This window comes from Sapajus apella, unplaced genomic scaffold, assembly GCF_009761245.1.
Source record: "Sapajus apella isolate SASKATOON/1434 unplaced genomic scaffold, GSC_monkey_1.0 scaffold5, whole genome shotgun sequence".
Classification (NCBI taxonomy): domain Eukaryota; kingdom Metazoa; phylum Chordata; class Mammalia; order Primates; family Cebidae; genus Sapajus; species Sapajus apella.
In genome coordinates this window covers 36900823-36920550 of record NW_022436945.1, presented here as the reverse complement: position 1 = coordinate 36920550, position 19728 = coordinate 36900823, and the positions used below count along the sequence as shown (strand labels likewise).

The 19728-nt window shown below is 36.9% G+C and overlaps 1 protein-coding gene across 1 annotated transcript in view; it reads left to right on the top strand.

Annotated features, from left to right (window-relative positions):
- Positions 1-19728, top strand: part of CORIN (corin, serine peptidase) — a 256114-nt gene that overhangs the window by 54237 nt on the left and 182149 nt on the right. The window contains exon 3 of the mRNA XM_032274329.1: positions 4713-4913. Coding sequence (XP_032130220.1) covers positions 4713-4913 — 201 coding nt within the window. The remainder of the gene's footprint in view (positions 1-4712; positions 4914-19728) is intronic.

Here is a 19728-nt window from a genome sequence, read left to right as displayed (position 1 = left end):
TATGTTTTAGACTGCATGCCTATCTCCCTCAACTAATCTATAAACATCTTGATAGTAAGGATCTCAACCTAATCTATAAACATCTTGATAGTAAGGACCTCTTACTAAATGTTATGTTCTCAGCAGAGTAAGTATGAAGTTCTTGGCACATAGAAAATGCAAAGTAAATGTGTTTCACATGGCTAAAGATACAAAGCTAGGAAATTAATTTTAAAATCACATCATAGGAAGATAAATTCTACAAGCACATAATGGTTGATTTTTAAAACCTGTATATTTTGTCCAGAATGAAGTGTGTGGGGGCATATGTATATGTCTATTTGTCATGTCCCAACTCAAATCTTGGGCAATTCACTCTCATAAACTTCAGTTTCTATCTCTCTAAAACTGTGTCAAAATGATTAATTATATTATCTGTTTTATAGGATTATTGGAAGGTTAACTCATTTGATGCCTATAATGAGGGCATTTAGCAAGGTGCTTGTATTAATTTCCTATTGCTCCAGGAACAAATTATCACATACTTGGTAGCTTAAAAAGATAGCACAAATTTATTATCTTAGAGTAAAGGTCAGAAGTTCAAAATAGGTCTCACTGGGCAAAATTTAGGTGTTCCTTCTGCAGACTCTACGGGACAATCTATTTTCTTACTTTTTCTGGCTTCTAGAGCTTCCTGCATTCTTTGGATTGTGGCTCCTTCCGTCTTCAAAACAAGCAATGGTCTACTGAGTTTTTCTCACAGTTCATGACCCTGACACATATTCTCTTATCTCCCTCTTGTGCTTATAAAGAAACTTTTGATTGCATTGGGCTCACCAGAATAATCCAGGATAGTCCCTTCATCTCAAAATTCTTACTTTAAACACATCTGCAACTTGCCTTTCACCATGTGAAGTATGTAAAGCTGCATATTCACAGGTTCTAGTAATTGGGATGTGGCATCTCTGGGGGTGCACTATTCTGCCCAACACAGTGCTCAATCTCTTCATTACAGGAATCAGCAAAGTCTGACACTTAGTGTTAGAATTATCTACTATTTCTTAAATATCATCAAATTGTTGTTTTGGCTATAGAGCTGAAACACTTTTGAGCCAGACAATCTCAATACAATGTGACTTTCTATTAATAATTTAGCATGAAAAAGCCATAGTTTTCTCACTCCAAATGTGGGCTAAGTGATTCACTTCTGAAAATTCATCATTTTGTGACACTGGGATTCACTTATAGTAAAAGGAAATTGTCATTTACCTAAAATTACCTTAGTAGCCCTAAGGAAGACAGTTTTATTGTCATTACCATCAATGACTAACAGTTTACGGAGAATTTAGTGCCGAGAGCCATTCGAAGTGTTTATATAGGTACTGACTGATCTGATCCCAATGTTGTAGGACTTTCTCCTTAGTTCAGCTAAAAGCTAGGTTCTTATTACACAGCCATGAAACATTAGGCTCGTAGACACTTTGAAGGGTGAGAAAAATGAAATTTATTGAGCGAAAAGGGAAAAAAAAGGGAAACAGGGACTCTCCACAAAGTGAGAGTCCTGCTAGCTGGTTTCCCGCCTCACAAATTGAGTCTCAGGTACAACCTGGAAACGGGAGAGGCCAGGCTCCTCCTCCTTGCAGACAGTACAAACCTCCAGAGGCTCCTGAGCGCACAGGGCCCCGTCAGAGGTTCTGCCCGCGAACCATTTTTGCTTGGCTGTCTCACCACAGCCAGCCTCGTAAGGGGGTATTTTATTTTTCCTTCTTTTATGGCAATTGAGACTGTCCAAAGTTTCAGGGCATGTAGTAGAGATGGGATTTAAACTCAGGTGGTCAGGCTGTAGAAACTGTATTTTTAACCATAGCACAATAAGCACAGAAATGTAGAAAAGAATGGTGCAATATTAGAAGAATAATTACTCTACTTTGGGCTAATAGCTCCTAGCGTTTTTATAGCTTATCATGGTACAGGTTGAAAGCATTTAGTTTTATTGAGTCTGATTCTTGTGCTCAAAAAAAATGCATAGTAGACAACCAGCTGTGTTGGGAGTTGGTCAGCTTCCAGAGATACTTGAAAACAAATTGTCCAGTGAGTTCAGGCTTTTAAAGACATGTCCTTCAAGTTTATTCTCTCTCCCTCTTTTTCTCCCCCCAAAATATAAAAACATTAACTACAGTAACTCTCATATATTAACTTTCTATTCTGCCAAAGTGCTTTCAACACACAGAGTTTAAAAGCAAGGAAGTTGCCTTTTTAAAAGTAAGTTGTTATCCAAGTCAGCGTTTTCTTAAAAATGTCAATGTTTCAGAGGACTCCTTAGGATAAACAGATGTTACAAAAACTTTTATTATTATTATTATTTTTTGAGACAGAGTTTCACTCTCATTGCCCAGGCTGGAGTGCAATGGTGCGATCTCGGCTCACTGCAACCTCCACCTCCAGGGTTCAAGCAATTCTCTTGCCCCAGCCTCCCTAGTAGCTGAGATTACAGGTGCCCCCCACCATACCCTGCTAATTTTTTTTTTTTTGTATTTTTAGTTCAAACTCCTGACCTCGGGTGGTTCACTTGCCTCAGCCTCCCAAAGTGCTGGGATTACAGGTGTGAGTCATGGGGCCTGGTCCTACAGGTGTGAGCCATGGCGCCCAGCCAGATGTTATGAACACTTTAAACACTGCTTGGCTAAAATGATAGAGGAAAAGTTAAAATGATAAAGGAAAGATTATTAATATGGCTAATTTTTACCAAAAAAGTTAGGAACAATTGTTGAAATATTTTATATGACAGGGAACTCATTTTAAGGAAATTATTACAGGGTACAACTGTGAGCAATTGGCATTTGCTCAAAGTATGTTGACAGAACTGGATGCTTACTCATAGGTTCAGGAAGATAAATAAATCAACTTAACGGGCCTATATGTTCATTACAACCACATTAGCATAAATACCACCTTATGTAAAAAAAAATCTCTTTAGGCCAAAAATAAGCAAGGAAGAGAGCAATTAAGAAATGGATATAAATAAAATGATAGGTAATTGATTAGTAAACTCTCTGTATGGATGAAATACATTTCCTATAGTAGTTAAGCCTACCACATACATTTGATTAGGATAAATTTCAAATCATTTTTGAAAATCAATATTAAATGAATCCCTTCATTCACCTATGGCATTTGACTTTTTCTCATGATCACATTGACGGTTTGGAGAGCATATTACCTGCATTATGTGGTCATGATTTAGCTTTTATGCTTCAATGTTTTATTTAGAATCTTTTGGCAGATGAAGCTGTTGACCTCAGTTAGCTAGAAACAGCTGCTTTCCTATTTTTATTTGTAGTTAATGTTTTCCAAGTGTCAAGCATATGTAGAGAAATTTTTTCCATAGACTGATATTAAACATTTTATTTATATATTTTTTATTTTTAATGGTCCTTGGGACTATTTAGAAAAGTGAGAGCCAGTTGGAGCATTCACTGTAAATTCTTTCAGAAAAGAAAATCTCCCTTTGGTATTTCTATGGATGGGTCAATATCACATTCATTTATTTTCGTGGCATGCTCAAGTACAGTGCGATATTCTGGAAACACAATCTGCTGTCTGTTTTGACTGAGTTAAAAATACATGATCTCTTTCAAAGTTTTAAATTGTTTCTTCCTAAAGACAAAGCAAGGTAGTTTTCAATAATCTTAGGTTTGGTTCTTTGTTTTGTTGATGAATGGATACCCTGAGAACGTGGTCAGTTGATAATCTTAGTTTGAAGGGTATGGAAAACCAAACATTGTGTGTTCACACTCATAAGTGGGAGCTAAGCTATGAGGATACAAAGGCATAAGAATGACACAATGAACTCTGGAGACTCAGGGGGAAGGTACAAAAGGGGGTGAGGGATAAAATACAAGTTGGGTGCAGTGTACACTGCTCGTGGCATGTGCTAAACTTCGCAGGGTGCATGGGTGTACCAAAATCTCACAAATCACCGCTAAAGAACTTACGTAATCAAACACCACCTGTTCCCCAATAACCAATGGAAGCAAATTTTTTAAAATGAGTATTTCTTATTTCATATAATTACATTTTTATTTTCTGGTTGAAGATGAAGGTAATTTAGTTTCTTCTTTTAGTTTGTGCTGTAACTAGAGGGGTTTTTTTTATTCCTATGATAGAAGTTTTGGTAAATGTATGAGCCCTCTTATTTTCTATTTGAGTGCTATGCATAGTTTACTGAAAATTAGTGCAAAATGTGGGAAAATATAAAGCTGAAGGCAAGCCCCGTTGTGTCCTTTGATGATGGATACAGAGATAGGTAGAGCACATGTCTTGGGTCTTGAGTATCATGCAATGACCAGGGAGATTAAGAAACGGAGGAAGCAGGAAGAGAATGCTGTTAAGATTCAACACGTTTTATTTGTGATGAGTCTCAGGTAAGGTAGAATTGCCCTAAATTCTTGAAGCATCAGGAAACCTTGATAGGAGACTCAGTTCCTAAACCATAAGCTCTTGAGGAAGCCATGTTTCCTCACAGGGCTGTGTGATTCATGGTGGAAGAGAAATTCTTGGTTTTGTGATTGTTGACCCCAAGAAGGAGATCATTGCTGTGGCATTCATCTTTGTCTTTGTGTTTATCTGGCTAGAATGACATATGGGAAAGTAGCTCTAGAGTTTTCTTAATGTTTTTTAAAATAGATACTTCTAGTAATGTTTCAAAAATATGCACTTTTTTTGTCTTTCAGGAACATTACAAAAAGCCTATTTTAAATCAAATGGGAGTGAACCTTTGGTCACTGATGGTGAAGTACAAGGGTCCGATATCATTCTTATCAATACAGCTTATAACCAGAGCACTTTGGTGTCTACTGCACATCCCAACCAGCACATTCCAGCCTGGACTACGGATGCTTCTCTCCCAGGGGACCAAAGTCACAGGAATACAAGTAAGTCCAAAGGTGACACATGCTAGAGGCTTTTAATGTTCTACAGGTAGGTTTTAAAGTTTGGCAACCAGTGCTTTCAATTACAATCATGTGTCAGTCACACAGGAAAATCTCCGCTCAGTTTGAAACAGTGATCCAAACTGTGTCTTTTGGGTTGGAGAAATAGAATCATCCTGCTTTTCCTCAAACACTGGCAAACATATACTCTCATAGCTAAAAGTCAGCTTAATCCTTCTTTTCCTGGCTCAAAATAAAAATAAATACACTGTCTCAGACCTAAGATGTGATATCCCTTTGTTATTCGGCAAGCCTAGCCTAGTGCCCTATTCTTAAACATGAAAAGCCATCAGCCCAGACTTTCAGGTAGGAACCGAGTAAGAAATGAAAATGTATCAATGCCATTCAATATTTCTGAGATCTGAAAATGTATGCTTCTTGCCCTAATATACTGGTATTGATTTCGTAGTGGTTTATCTGTGAAAGTTTGTGCTTCAGTTTTGGAGTTTTAAGTTACTTATTTTGAGATGGTTAATAAGTAAGTTAACTCACTGACTGTTGTTGGTCCCTTGCAGGAGGACCAATTCGATAAGAGGATGCTGAGTGATTTAATGGCGGCTATTCCCCTACTTACTTTTGAGATGTTCTTGTGTTCTTTTTTTTCTTGCTTCCCTCTTCACCTTCTATTATTGGCTGAAAAATTTTATTTGACATGTTGGCGAATGACAAAAAAAATCACACCTTGAGAAAAATGGCATGTGCCAAACTCTTCTGCATGAAGGCAAAGGGAAGGATTTGTTAGTTATTCCAGAAGAAGAGCTGGGAGAGAGAAAAGACAGAAAGCGTGGGCATGGGTCATGATGAGATGGTGAGAGCTGGCAGATGACATGCTCTGAAATGTGACTCTACCTTTTGATAAAGTTACTACTACCCTTCCAAAATACTCGGTGGGAGTGGATTTGTGTGGAAAATTCCAAGAAGCTTAGCTCTGATACAACCAATGCTAATTAAAAAATAATTGGAGCACAGTACAGCCACTGCCAGGATTTTCTTCATAATTGTTTTGCCTCTTCATTTCTACTTTGTAAAACAAGGTTATGTGATTGAAAATTACACAAAGCCCATCCACCCATTATCATTTTCTTGTTTCTCTCTCTTTCACAAAAACCCACAAAGGGATATCACATCTTAGATCTGAGACAGTGTATCTATTTTTATTTTGAGCTAGGAAAAGAAGGATTAAGCTGACTTTTAGCTATCACAGTATATGTTTGCCAGTGTTTGAGGAAAAGCAGGATGATTCTATTTCTCCAACGAAAAAGAGACAGTTTGGATTCCACTGTTTCACAGAGTACGTATATGTATTAACTGTTTTGGGGCTTAGTATTTACCAGTGATTCAAATGGATTTGGGTTCATTATCTGATAGCATTTTTGCAAACCAGAATTATGCCAAGTTAAATTTATTTTCCTCATGGTTGTAATTGTGAGGTTTTATTTTTTAGTCATGTCTTAAGCACTTCGTTATTCTTATTATTATTATGACAAACAGAATTTTTCATCAGAAGTACAGAGTAGTTTAGATAAAAACTCAGTCAAGTTAATGTGGCTACAATTACAGTAATTGTTATTTTCTTTTACTAAGTATATTTGTCTTTATTTTGAATGTTCCATTATTAAAGATTCAAACAGGATTGACGAGAGGCATGTGCAGTTGTTCCTCAGATTGGAAGTTTCATAGGAGTCTGACTCATTTGCTCTTCCTATGGCTAGAACATTGCTTGTGAATATGAGCATAAATTGACATGTAGAGGAAATTCAGGTGAAATTAGAATGGTTAAATGGAGAAGGGCTGAAACCCTTGCATGTGTGTCATTTTATGTTGTCAATGTACTTGACAGTTAGCATTAGTCTTTACTATCTGGCCACATAGACTTTTAGTATACTGTCAGTATCAACTAAAATTATTTATTGCAAGAAATCTGATAGCTTTCTGCACATTCCAGTAATAGCATAAGCCTGTGATTATAGAACTTTAAGGGTTTTAGGGCACTTTTGAATATTTTTCTCTGTGATCATTATAATTAACTGGATGAAATACACCAGACAGGTAATAGCATACACCACTTTTCAAGGTGTGAAATTGAGGCTTAGAGGAATTAGTTAATGTATTCAGTATCACTTGCCTAGTAACTAGTAGACATGAAATTTGGATTCAGATCTTAGAATTCCAAGATCAGTGCTCTTTCAAATTTTTCCTTATCGTTTAATCTTACTGTTTTCTTTGCAGTAGGATTGTTTAAAAAAATTTTAAGTTCTAGAAGAGAAGGAAGAGTAGACTTTTGTTGTTGTTGTTGTTGTTGTTTTTATTGCTGTATAGCCAATGTGTAATAAAATATTTGTTGAATGAATAAATGAACTGTAGTCATTTTAAATTTTAATATATGATGTATCACTTTTGTTAAAAATGCCTGATCACACTTCTACCACTTGATGTTTATTTCACCAATTTTACTTAACGTATCACTTACTGTCTTAGATCTGTATTAACGCCTAGAAGAGAGTTTCCTTTTATCCTCCTCTTTTATTATTATTCTCACATTAAGATGGTATTTTCAATTCCTGGAATATGTTAAAGCTACTTAAATATACTTCAGTCCAAAATACAATGGCTAGATATTCTATTCTATCCAAATATCCTGGGTAAGAAAAGTACCAAGAAATAGTCTTTCCCTAAGACATTCTTCTTGGGGGTCCTCAATGTCATGCCAAGACATAGAATCCGGCATTTCATAAAGCTTTAACCAGAATACCCCCCATATTACTCTGTGTAGCATAGCTAGGTTTTATGAACATGAAATAAGCTTTGTGTGATTTCTGGTACTTCTGGAGTTATATTAGTTACATTTTGAAAACAAATTATAATGAGAAAAAGGAGAAGGGCCATACTTAATGGTCAAACTGTGTTTCAGCAAGGAATTTTTCTAGGTTGAATTCTATATCTGGGTTTTTAATTTCACCATTTTGTCCTTATGTATTTTATGACTATTTAAATATATATTTAACTTTAAGGAAAGGGAAAAACTCTTTTGCCAACCAAGACATTTTGGGTTAAAAATAATATGGAACACAATAAAATAACCTAGTAACTCTGATCAGGAGTTAAAATGAAAAGAGAGTAAATTGATGTGCTGAAAGCTTAAAGTATTCTGTTCTCTTATCACATCTTTGATAACTAGATCCTAAATCTTCTATTTCAGGTGAAAATGCATTATCCCTCTCATGTACTTTTCTAAATAACTGATTTTTTGAGATATAATTCACATACCATAAAATTCATTCTTTCAGTGTGTACATTCAGCAGTTTTCAATATATCAGTGTTGTATAACCATCACCACCATCTGATTTTAGAATATTCTCACATTGCAAAAAAAAAAATCATATTTCCTGTCCCTACTTCCCCCTTCCCTCAGCTCCTGACCAAAACTAATCTATTTTCAATCTCTATGGATTTTCTTATTTTAAAATGTTTATATAACAAGCATCATACAATATGTGGTTGTTTGTATTGGCTTCTTTTATTTTGCATCATGTTTTCAGAATACATCCATGATATAGCATGTGTCAAGTACTTTGTTTCTTTTTAGTGCTGAATAGTATTCCATTGTATGGCTCTATCACATTTTCTTTATCCAGTCATCCACTGAGATAAATTTGCATTGCTTATACATTTCTTTTTAGCTATTATCAATAATGCTTCTATGAATATTCATGTACAAGATTTTGTGTGGAAATGTTTCCAGTTCTCTTGGGTTTATACCTAGAAGTGGAATTGTGTTATTTCTTGTTCCTTCACTTATCTTCAGTCTAGCTGATTCTATCCATTATTGAAAGTGGGGTATTCAAGTCTCCAACTATTATTATAGAACCGTCTATTTCTTTTCTTTTCTTTTCTCTTTTCTTTTCTTTTTCTTTTTTTTTTTTTTCTTTTGAGGTGGAGTCTTGCTCTGTCACCCAGGCTGGAGTGCAGGGCATGATCTCAGTTCACTGCAACGTTTGCCTTCTGGGTACAAGAGATTCTCCTGCCTCAGTCTCCCAAGTACCTGGGATTACAAGTATGCACTACCATGCCTGGCTAATTTTTGTGTTTTTAGTAGAGACAGGGTTTTGCCATGTTGGCCACGGTGGTATCAAACTCCTAACTTAAGTGATCTGACCACCTTGGCCTCCAAAAATACTCAGATTACAGGCAGGAGCCACCATGCCCAGTCTACTTCTTTTTTCAATTTCATCAGATTTTTGCTTCAGATATTTTGGTTGTCTTTTATTAGGTATGTAAATGTTTACAATTGTTATATCTTCTTGCTATATTGAACTTTTTATTAATATATAATATCCTTCTTTATTTCTTCTGTTTTTGATTTAAAGCCTGTTTTGTTGTACATATTCTCCTTAACTTATTATGGAGTTATATCATAATAAACCCATTGTAAGTTGAAAATACTGTAATTCAAAAACGCATTTAGTACATTGAACATTGTAGCTTAGCTTTGCCTTTTCCTTAAATATGATAAGAACATTTACATTAGCCTACAAGTGGTCAAATCATCTACTACAAAACCTATTTTATAATAAAGTGTTCAACAGTTCATGTATTTTATTGTAAACCTTACTGAAAGTGAAAAACAGAATGGTTATATGAATACTCAAAATATAGTTTCTATTAAATGTGTGTCACTATTGCACAATTATAAAGTTGAAAAATTATAAAATTCAAACCACCATAAGCAAGCCATCCCACTATCTTCTTTTGGTTACTATTTGCAGGGAATATTTTTATCCATCACTTTCAACCTATTTGTCTTTGAATTTAAAGTGAGTCTGTGGTAGACAGCATATAGTTGGATTATGGGTTTTTAATCCGTTCTGCCAATCTCTGTCTTTTGATTGGAAAAATTTAATCCATTAATATTTAATTACCGATGACAGACCTACTTCTGTCATTTTGTTATTTGTTTTTTATATATTATTTTTATATACCTTCTAGCTTTTTTTCCATCCTCATTTCATGGATTACTGACTTCTTTTGTGTTTAGTTAATTTTTAAAAATATCAAAACATTTAAATTTCTTATGTCCTTTGGTATATATATATTTATATTCTATAACTATTTTCTTTATGGTTACCATTGGAATCACATTTAACATCCTAAATTTATAGCATTCTAACTTGAATTTATACCAGTTTAACTTCAATAACAAACAAAAACTCTGTTCCTTTAACTGCTCTGTCCCACCTCTGAAACTTTCAAACATTCAATAGAATCCGGGGTTCCAAAATAGTTAGTTATATCAGACAGATTCTGCCAATGCAGTTGCTGTCTAGATGGGGAGACAGATTGCTGGTGCTTCCTATTCCACCAACTTTCCAGATGCTCTCTAGTAAAAAAAAATTAACTTAGGCATTTTTATTCCCCAGTGTTATCACTGCTTTTATGGAGGAGTAGATTTTTGGAGGATCTTACTTTGCCACTCTGGGAGTGTTTCCTACTCCTCAACTATTTTTATCTTATGTATTCACTCTATTGCTTCTTTTTCATTTCCTCCAATATGGGGAGTTGATTTTTCTCTTTTATATAATGTGAATATGATTGTGTTATATATATTATCTGTAATTGAAGTTTTTGTTTCCCATTTTTGCATAAATTCCTTCCTTTTTTCTCCTTTCTTCTGCCTAAGAAGAACCTATCAACAGCCAAATGTGGATAATTTTATAGTTTTTTCTATCCTTTTACAATCTCATATAAACATATATAAATACATGTATACAGGAGAATATACACATAGAGGATTTGGGTCATTGTTTTTATTACTTTTTTTTTTTACATAATATCTTTTCCATCCAAGAATACTTCAAGTTAATATCTCCAAAGCAATGGCTTAATTCTAATATATTGTTATATGACTAAATAGTATTCAATGTTGTCATTTTACCATAATTTATTTCAACCATGTCACCCATAATGGGAATTCATTTTATATCTAGTTTGTTCCCCCCTCAATGAACTGCATAGTCTTCTTTCTGAGGAAAAAATGATGTGGATCATGACCATGTTGCTGTCTAAATAGCAGTGATTTACTTACACTGATAACTAGACATGGACCAAAGTGCCCTAAGCTCATACCCAAAAGCTACTGAGTGTAGAAAGCTTATGCACCAATTCTAAACCCTTAAGTTATTCTTTCTTCTTAGTTTTACATTTTTAACATGAGATGTTTTCATTAGCTTTAACATGAGCTCTACAAGAATATGCAGCTGGCTAGGCATGGTGGCTTACATTTGTAAGCCTAGCACTTTGGGAGGCCAAGGCAGGTGGATCACCTGAGGTCAAGGGCTCAGGACCAGCTGGGCTAACGTGATGAAACCCCGTCTCTACTAAAAATGCTAAAATTATCTGGGTGTGGTGTCATGCACCTGTAATCGCAGCTACTTGGGAGGCTAAGGCGGGAGAATCTCTTGAACCTGGGGGCAGAGGTTGCAGTGAGCTGAGATCACGCCACTGCACTCCAGCTTGGGTGAAAGAGCAAAACTCCGTCTCAAAAAAAGAAAGAAAAGAATATGCAGCTAAGAAGATTAGAGTAGGTCTTGGAGTTTTTACCTGGATTACTGCTCATCAGGCAACTATCCCAGAGGAGAGTTTGAGAAAGGGAGTCCAATTAGACATCTGAAATCAGGTAAATCTCTTACCTGTTAAGAGGTAAGAGATTTACTTAACAGGTAAGAGATTTACCTGATTTCAGATGTCTAATTGTTCTCTCAACATTTTCAAATCTTATCAAGAATGGAGCCTTGGATGTCTTTATCATATTGTTTAAAAATCAGTTCTGCTACCCTTCGAGTGCTCTACCAACCTCTGCAGATTACTGACTGTAGGTGGCTGTGCAGTTTGGAGTGAGAATCTGTGCTTATATGTGTAAATTTGGATGGGTGAGTGGTTTAGATGTGCTCAAGAATTGTATCCTTAGCATTCCTCTATTGAGTTTTTGCACAGTATTTCTCCATCTCAGGTCTGAGGGACCTCAAGACGTATTCTGGGAGATGCAAGAATTCAAATTCTCTAAGAGTTCTTTAATTATATGCCTTCATTTCAATGAAAATTAATTAATATGTAAACTTACTCTGGATCACCTTGATAAGCACCTTATAATAAGTACTGCTCTGGAATTTTAGTGCCCACTTGAGTTTCTATTTATGACTATGTTTCTGCTAAGCTATACTGCTTAGACATTTGCTGGCTATCAAGAAAGGAACAGAAGCAGTCTTGCTAGTCTTCTCAATTGGAGAACAAACAAAGTACTAGCATGCTGTATAAGGGACACTTTGTAACAGTTCAAATAGAGAACAGTGGCCGTAGACTCTCTCAGCCTGGATACAGGGTAGTATAAGCTTCCCAAATACAAAGCTTGTGCCACAGCTGTCAGCACCACATTCAGGGTCTTAAAGCAAAACAGTGTTAATATTCGTTAATTAACATAATTAATTTAAATCTTATTCATTTTGTTGTTTTGTTTTTATTTAATTATACAAAATAATTTTAATTTAGTACTTTCCTTAGGGATGTAGACAGAACGATTTATGTATAATTTTATATATGCTTTCAAAGCTTTCTTTCTATTAAAAAGCCTATACAATTCTTCAGCTTGAGAAATATTGCTTTAGGGCACCTACGGTCTAGCTGTCTGTGTCACATTCCCCGAAAAACCAGTGATGCTCTAGGATGGAGCTTTTTTTTTTTTTTTTTTGCCAAGGACACCTTTGACAATCTGGTGAAGTTGATAGATATCTTCCCAGAATTTGGTGCTTAAAATAAATTGCTTAAAATAAACAGAATTAAAAGGAAGGCAATTATAGTGAAATGCAGTTACCAAAATATTAGAAATGTAAATTAATGATATAATAATATATGTGTTTATTAACACATTAAATTATGATATTTAGCCATAGATCAATAACCATATATATATATTTTTGAGACAGAGTCTCACTCTGTTGCCTAGGCTGGAGTGCAATGGCACAATCCCAGCTCACTGCAACTTCTGCCTCCTGGGCTCAAGTGATTCTCCTGCCTCAGCCTCCTGAGTAGCTGAGACTACAGGTGTGTGACACCATGCCCAGCTAATTTTTGTATTATTAATAGAGATGGGGTTTCACCATGTCGGCCAGGCTGGTTTCGAACTTCTGACCTTGAGTGATCTGCCCACCTCAGCCTCCCACAGTGCTGAGATTACAGGGATGAGCCACCATGGAGCTTGTAACCATAATTTTATAATAGGGATGAGCATAAATAATATCTTCAAATGTTTGTAACAAGTCTTAATTGATTATCTATGATTTCTAATTTTTTCTATAGTTGTTGCCTACATTTGTAATTTAATTATACTAAGTTTCAGTTGTGTGTTATTGGAAATAGAGATGTTCTTTTTTTCCCATACAAGTTCATAGACAGCCTAAATTTTATGTAGGGGACATTATGGGTTCCTGCTCTACAGGAAAAAAAAGTATTTTGTTGGTACCTCGGAGAGTGTGAAGTCTGCCTAAGCTGCTTCACAAGGTCTTAGTGATATTCCAAAAGTCACTGTAGTCATGACCCCTGCAGACTATTCCCATGTGCTCTGCTGGACACTAGTGTTAGACCCCGTTGTTCAAGTCCAGTTGATTTCTCTCCTCTATATTTTAAATCACATCCTTTATGCTTAAAGAACAATTATGAGATTCAGACATGGGCTTCTGGCTAACAGCAACATCTAAGCAAGAATGAGTGAAGCATTTAAGTAAGTGTTGCGTATTTGTTCGGTTGTTAGCATTCTAGTAAAGACTTGCACAATTCAAGAGAGAGAAAGGAAGCTCGAATGTAAGAATGGACTCTCTTTTTCTCTTTTCCCTGATCTCCTTCCCTTCCTCCTCATTCCATCTTTAGATGATTCTTTCCCTAGGATATAGTGAGCTCCTCCCAGAAGGAGCAAAGTCAGTCATCTGCAGAACTAGGCTTCTGAAAGCAGTAACGGAACAGTGACTGTTTCACTCTCCATTGGGTAAAGTCCCAGATCTCCTTTCTCAAAGATTTCTTGGCAAGACTACTGACCCTCTCTCCTAAATGAATCCCGCAATATCCCCCAGGTGACAAATGCAAATGCCCCCAAAGCTTATATGTTTATGTCATATTAATTCATACTTCAAGTGAGAGTCAGAGTTAAACAGTCACGTCAAAAAGGGTTGTGGCTCAAATTTTTTCTCTCTAGCTTTATTATTACAATTTCCTTTTTAGGAAGAATAGCCCAATACCTTGATTCACAGAGAAGAAAAGAAAAACAAACAAAATAGTAGCATGTTAACAGCTTTGCAAAAACAATCTTGGTCAAACACAATGACAAGTGATCTTTTAAAAGTCAAAGGTTCAGACAAAAGTCAAAATAAAAATCAAAAACACAAAACCCCCAAACTGTAACTTACTTTTTTCTGTGGTTCTGAAAGAAAATTGGCACTGTATGTAATATTTTGCTAGAATTATTCAATTTGTTAACTGTTTTAGGTTTTTGGTCTTTGTAGAATTTTGTGTTGAGAGCAGAAAAACCACCAGTGGGAATCTGTCTGCTATTACTTGTGCCTTTGGAAAATATGCCTTTTCAATTGTAGCTGAAATGAGTAGGGTAATGAGTTTTCCAAACCAAAAGCTTTACATCTGTTCAATTTGATGCAATCCACTCCTTATGTTTCAGGGTTAACACATTTTATGTTCTATTTTGTTGCTCTAAATCATTATTCTAATATTCACATGTGGTGTTTGAATTTTTTATTTCGAGACAGAGTCTTCCTCTGTTGCCCAGGCTGAAGTACCTTAAGGTGATCTTGGCTCACTGTAACCTCTGCCTCCTGGGTTCAAGTGATTCTCCTGTCTCAGCCTCCCGAGTAGCTGGGTTTACAGGTACCTGCCACCATGCCCAGCTAATTTTTGTATTTTTAGTAGAGACGAGTTTTCGCCATGTTGGCCAGGCTGGTCTTGAACTCCTGACCTCAGGTGATCCACCCACCGTGGCCTCCCAAAGTGCTGGGATTACAGACGTGAGCCACTGCACCTGGCCGGTGTTTGAATTAATAAGACTTATAGTATAGTACTTGTTTATAATTATATTAAGCTCATGCTTAATATAATTATCAGAACCCATTCTGATGCTTGTGAACTTTTCAAAATTTATGAGATGTTTCAAATTTTGGAGAATCTAGGTTAATATTCTGTGAAGCACCATTTATTAATCAGCAGCTATTTATTGGATGTCATGCTCTGGGTTTTGGCTACATGGACTATAAAGATGGATAAGACAGAAGTCTTGTCCCCAAGCAACCAATTATCTACTAACTGCCTTGCAACATGAACATATTCTTAACAACTCAAGAAATAAAGTGAGAAATTCTATAAAACAGGTTCAGAAAGCAAACATGATCGATTTCAATTCTTTTTATTTTTCTAAAAGATAATATTGCTAATTCATACCATTTTAATTCTATAATAAATACATCCCTTTTTTTTTCTAAAGTTCATAAAGTTTTCTATACAAGGACAAGAATATATTTTAATTTAAAGGTCTATCCTGGATCTTCCATTTTTAAACAGATTAAACTGCTTCATTTTAAAATTTAATAATTATCTTGAATCAATTGAATGGAGCCTTTCATTTTCAATTTTGTCTACAGAGTATGGGAAGGCCAATATTGCTGTTGCAGGTATTAACAGGAATATTATCACCGCAGGAAGTGGGAGATATAAAATTTTATAATTTTGTCCTTGGAATTGCCTCCAAATTCCTCCGTTGTTTATTGAGTAATCAAGCTCAGAGAGTTAGTTTTGCTGTGGTTATATGTTTATAGATGTGCACTCAACATAATACTCTAGAATGTACATTTCAGGAGACTGATTTATGATGTCCTTACGGCTGTTAAGCCAGAGTAACTATGTTACCATATAATGTGTCCTTTAAAGTTAATTAAAATTTTTTGAAATTAATAATGTAGGAGGTTTCTGTGGGAAAGAAATGGAGTCCTGGCAGGGTGTGGCGGCTCACGCCTGTAATCCTAGCACTTTGGGAGGCTAAGGTGGGTGGATTGCTTGAGTTCAGGAGTTCAAGACCAACCTGGACAATATGGCAAAACCCTGTCTCTACAAAAAATACAAATAGCCAGGCGTGGTGACGAGTGCCTGTAGCCCCAGCTACTCAGGAGGCTGAGCTGGGAGAAGCACTTGAGCCTGGGGTTTGAAGTTGAAGTGAGCCAAGATCCTACTATTGCACTCTAGCCTGGGCAACAGAGTGAGGCCTTGATTCAGAAAAAAAAAAAAAAGAGAGAGAGAAAAGAAAAAAAAACCCAAAGACAAAACCCCAAATCCATAGTAATGGAGACCTTAAATCTAAAGTTTTTTTCTAGAGTTTCTCTAGCTTATTCTAGAGTTTGGGTACTGGGCAAATGGCCATATCACGGCCAATCATGAGAAGCAGTGAGACAGATAATGCCTGGGGATGCATCAAATGCCATCAACCTCCCAGTGGAGTTGACCCTACAGGTGCCAGCCATGTCTTTTCCAGGCAGCCCTTGGGACTCTAGAGGGGTCCTATCAGTAGCAATCACTTCTACAGCTTTTACTGTTTTAGGTACAGCTGCAAGTGGTTTACATATGAAGATTTTGTTAATCTTTACAATAACCCAATGTAGTAGTGCTGTTATTAGTCTCATTTCATTGAAGAAATACACATACACAGAGGGTAAATAATTTATTTATGGTTGCTCAGCTGGTGGGTGGTAGAGCCAGGGTTTGAACCCAAGTAGTCTAGCTCCAGAGTCTACACGTAATTTTTCCATAATGAACAAACAGAACAACATGAACAGTCATTGAAAAAGGCATGTGTCATCCAGGATGCAAGATGGCTGACTAGACTCAGCTAGGAGGGATATCTGCAACTGAGGGACTGGTGTCACACTCCAAGTTCATCTTCAGAAAGAAGGCATAGAGAAAGGAAAGAGGGAGGATACAGATACTGGGCTGAAGGATGAGGAAGCTGAGAACCTTGCACTTGGCTACTGCACACCTGGACTTGTTCCTGACCCCCAATGACTCCTGGAAAAGGAGTGAGTTGAACAGGTACGGAGTGACCTGCTCTTGCCACGGATCTCTGAAATCCTGGCATCAGGAGACCCCATGACTCCTATAGACACTTGAGCTGCCACAGAGAGCTGCTTAGAGAAGTGATGAGGCAGGACTTCAGCCTATGTGGAGCCCAGAGGGTTTGGTGTGGAAACATCTGCAGGGGAGCATGGCCTAGTATGTCCATCCTCCAAGGATCATGTGCTTCCCTAGGAGACTCTAGCCTTAAGGGAACCATCAGACCTGAATAGAATAGGGAAATCTATGAGATGGGTTCAGTCTGATCTGAGCACCCTTCTGTTTGCTAGCGTCTTGCGGGCCCCCAGCCTGGCCATGCCTGCCTGCAGTGCAGCCTTGGATGCCCAATGAATCTCCTGGGGCAGCATCATAGCTCCTGTGCTGTCAGATGGTGCCTGACCACTCCAGCAGAGCGGCCCTTGCCTATACCAACCAGACCACTTGTATCCTCCCCTCACCACAGCCTTCTTGATGCTAATTTTCTCTAATGGACTCGTCCATGGCCAGCCCCCATCACCTTGCTGGTGCACATGTGCTCAGGCAGACCTCTTCTCCCGTTCCCCAGCCTGAGTGTGGGTGCATGTGCACCCTACTGTGCCATTGCTACCGCTGTGAGTGCAGCTCCCACCTGCTGCTACACTGCTGCCCTGCCATTGCCAGAATGAACACATGCACGGACACCAAGAATGGTGGGCATGGAGGTTGTCAGCCTTGCATTGGCCAATGCCCCACCCCCAATGCTGACACTGCTGAGAGAGCAAATGTGCAGATCCCAGCAGCCCCTGCTGCCACTGATACTAGCATGGAGGCTGGCAGCTTCAGGCCCACCAGTATCATTTATTGAATAGAGAATCCTCTCCTCATTGTTTGTTTTTATCAGGTTTGTTGAAGATCACACAGTTGTAGGTGTGTCGTCTTATTTCTGGGCTCTCTATTCCATTCCATTGGTCAATGTGACTCTTTTTGTAGCAGTACCATACTGTTTTGGTTATTGTAGCCCTGTAGTATAGTTTGAAGTTGGGTAGCATGATGCCTCCAGCTTTGCTCCTTTTGCTTAGGATTGCCTTGGCTGGTCTGCCTTTTTTGGTTCCACATGGATTTTAAAATTGTTTTTTCTAGTTCTGTGAAGAATCTCAGTGGTAATTTAATTGATTCAGGCATAACATTGAATATCTAAATTGCTTTGGGCAGTGTAGCCATTAATGAAATTAATTCTTCCTAACCATGAGCATGGAATATTTTTCCATTTGTTTGTGTCACTTCTGATTTCTTTTAGCAGTGTTTTGTAGCTCTCCTTATAGAGATCTTCTACCTCCCTAGTTAGCTGTATTCCTAGGTATTTTATTATTTTTATGGGAATTGTGAATGGGAGTATATTCCTGATTTGGCTCTAAACTTGACTGTTATTAGAGTATAGAAATTCTGGTTATTTGTGCACATTGGTTTTGTATCCTGAGACTTTGCTGAAGTCATTTATCAGCTTAAGAAGTTTTTGAATTGAGACTGTGGGGTTTTCTTGATACAAGATCATGTCATCTACAAACAGGAATAACTTGACTTCCTCTCTTCCTATTTGGATGCCCCTTGTTTCTTTTTCTTAACTGATTGCCGTAGCCAAGACTTCTAATATTATGTCGACTAAGAGTGGTGGGAGAAGGCATCCTTATCTTGTGTAAGATTTTAAAGGGAATGCTTTCAGATTTTGCCTATTTAGTACAATATTGGCTGTGGGTTTCCATATATGGCTCTTATTATTTTGAGGTATGTTTCTTCAATACCTAGTTTATTGAGAGTATTTAACATGAAGTGATGTTGAATTTTATCAAATGCCTTTTATGTATCTATTTAGATAATCATGTGGTTTTGGTCTTTATTTCTGTTTGTGTGATGAATCACATTTATTGATTTGTGTATGTTGAGCCAATCTTGCATCCCAGAAATAAAGCCTACTTGATCTTGGTGGATAAGCTTTTTGATGTGATGCTCTATTCGATTTGATAGTATTTTGTTGAGGATTTTTGCATCAATGTTCATCAAGAATATTGGCCTGAAGTTTTCTTTTTGTGTTTTGTTTCTGCCAAGATTTGGTATCAGTATGATGCTGGCCTCATAGAGTGAGTTAGGGAAAATTCTCTCCTCAATTTTTTGGAATAGTTTTAATAGAAATGGTACCAGTTCTTCTTTGTACATTTTGCAGAATTCAGGTGTGAATCCGCCTGGGCTTTTAATGGTTGGTTGGCTATTTATTACTGCCTCAATTTCAGAGCTTGTTATTGGTCTGTTCAGGGATTCAGTTTCTTCCTGGTTCAGTCTTGGAAGGGTGTATATATCCAGGGATTTATCCATTTCTTCCAGATTTTCTAGTTTATGTGCATAAAAGTGTTCATAATATTCTCTGATAATTGGTTGTGTTTCTGGGGAGGGGGGTCAATGGTAATGTTCCCTCTGTCATCACTGATAGTGTTTATTGGAATGTTTACTCTTTTCTTCTTTATTAGTCTAGCTAGTGGCTTATCTATTTTATTAATTTTTTCAAAAAACTAGCTCCTAGATTTGTTGATCTTTTGAATGGTTTTTTTGTGTCTCAATCTCCTTCATTTCAGCTCTGAT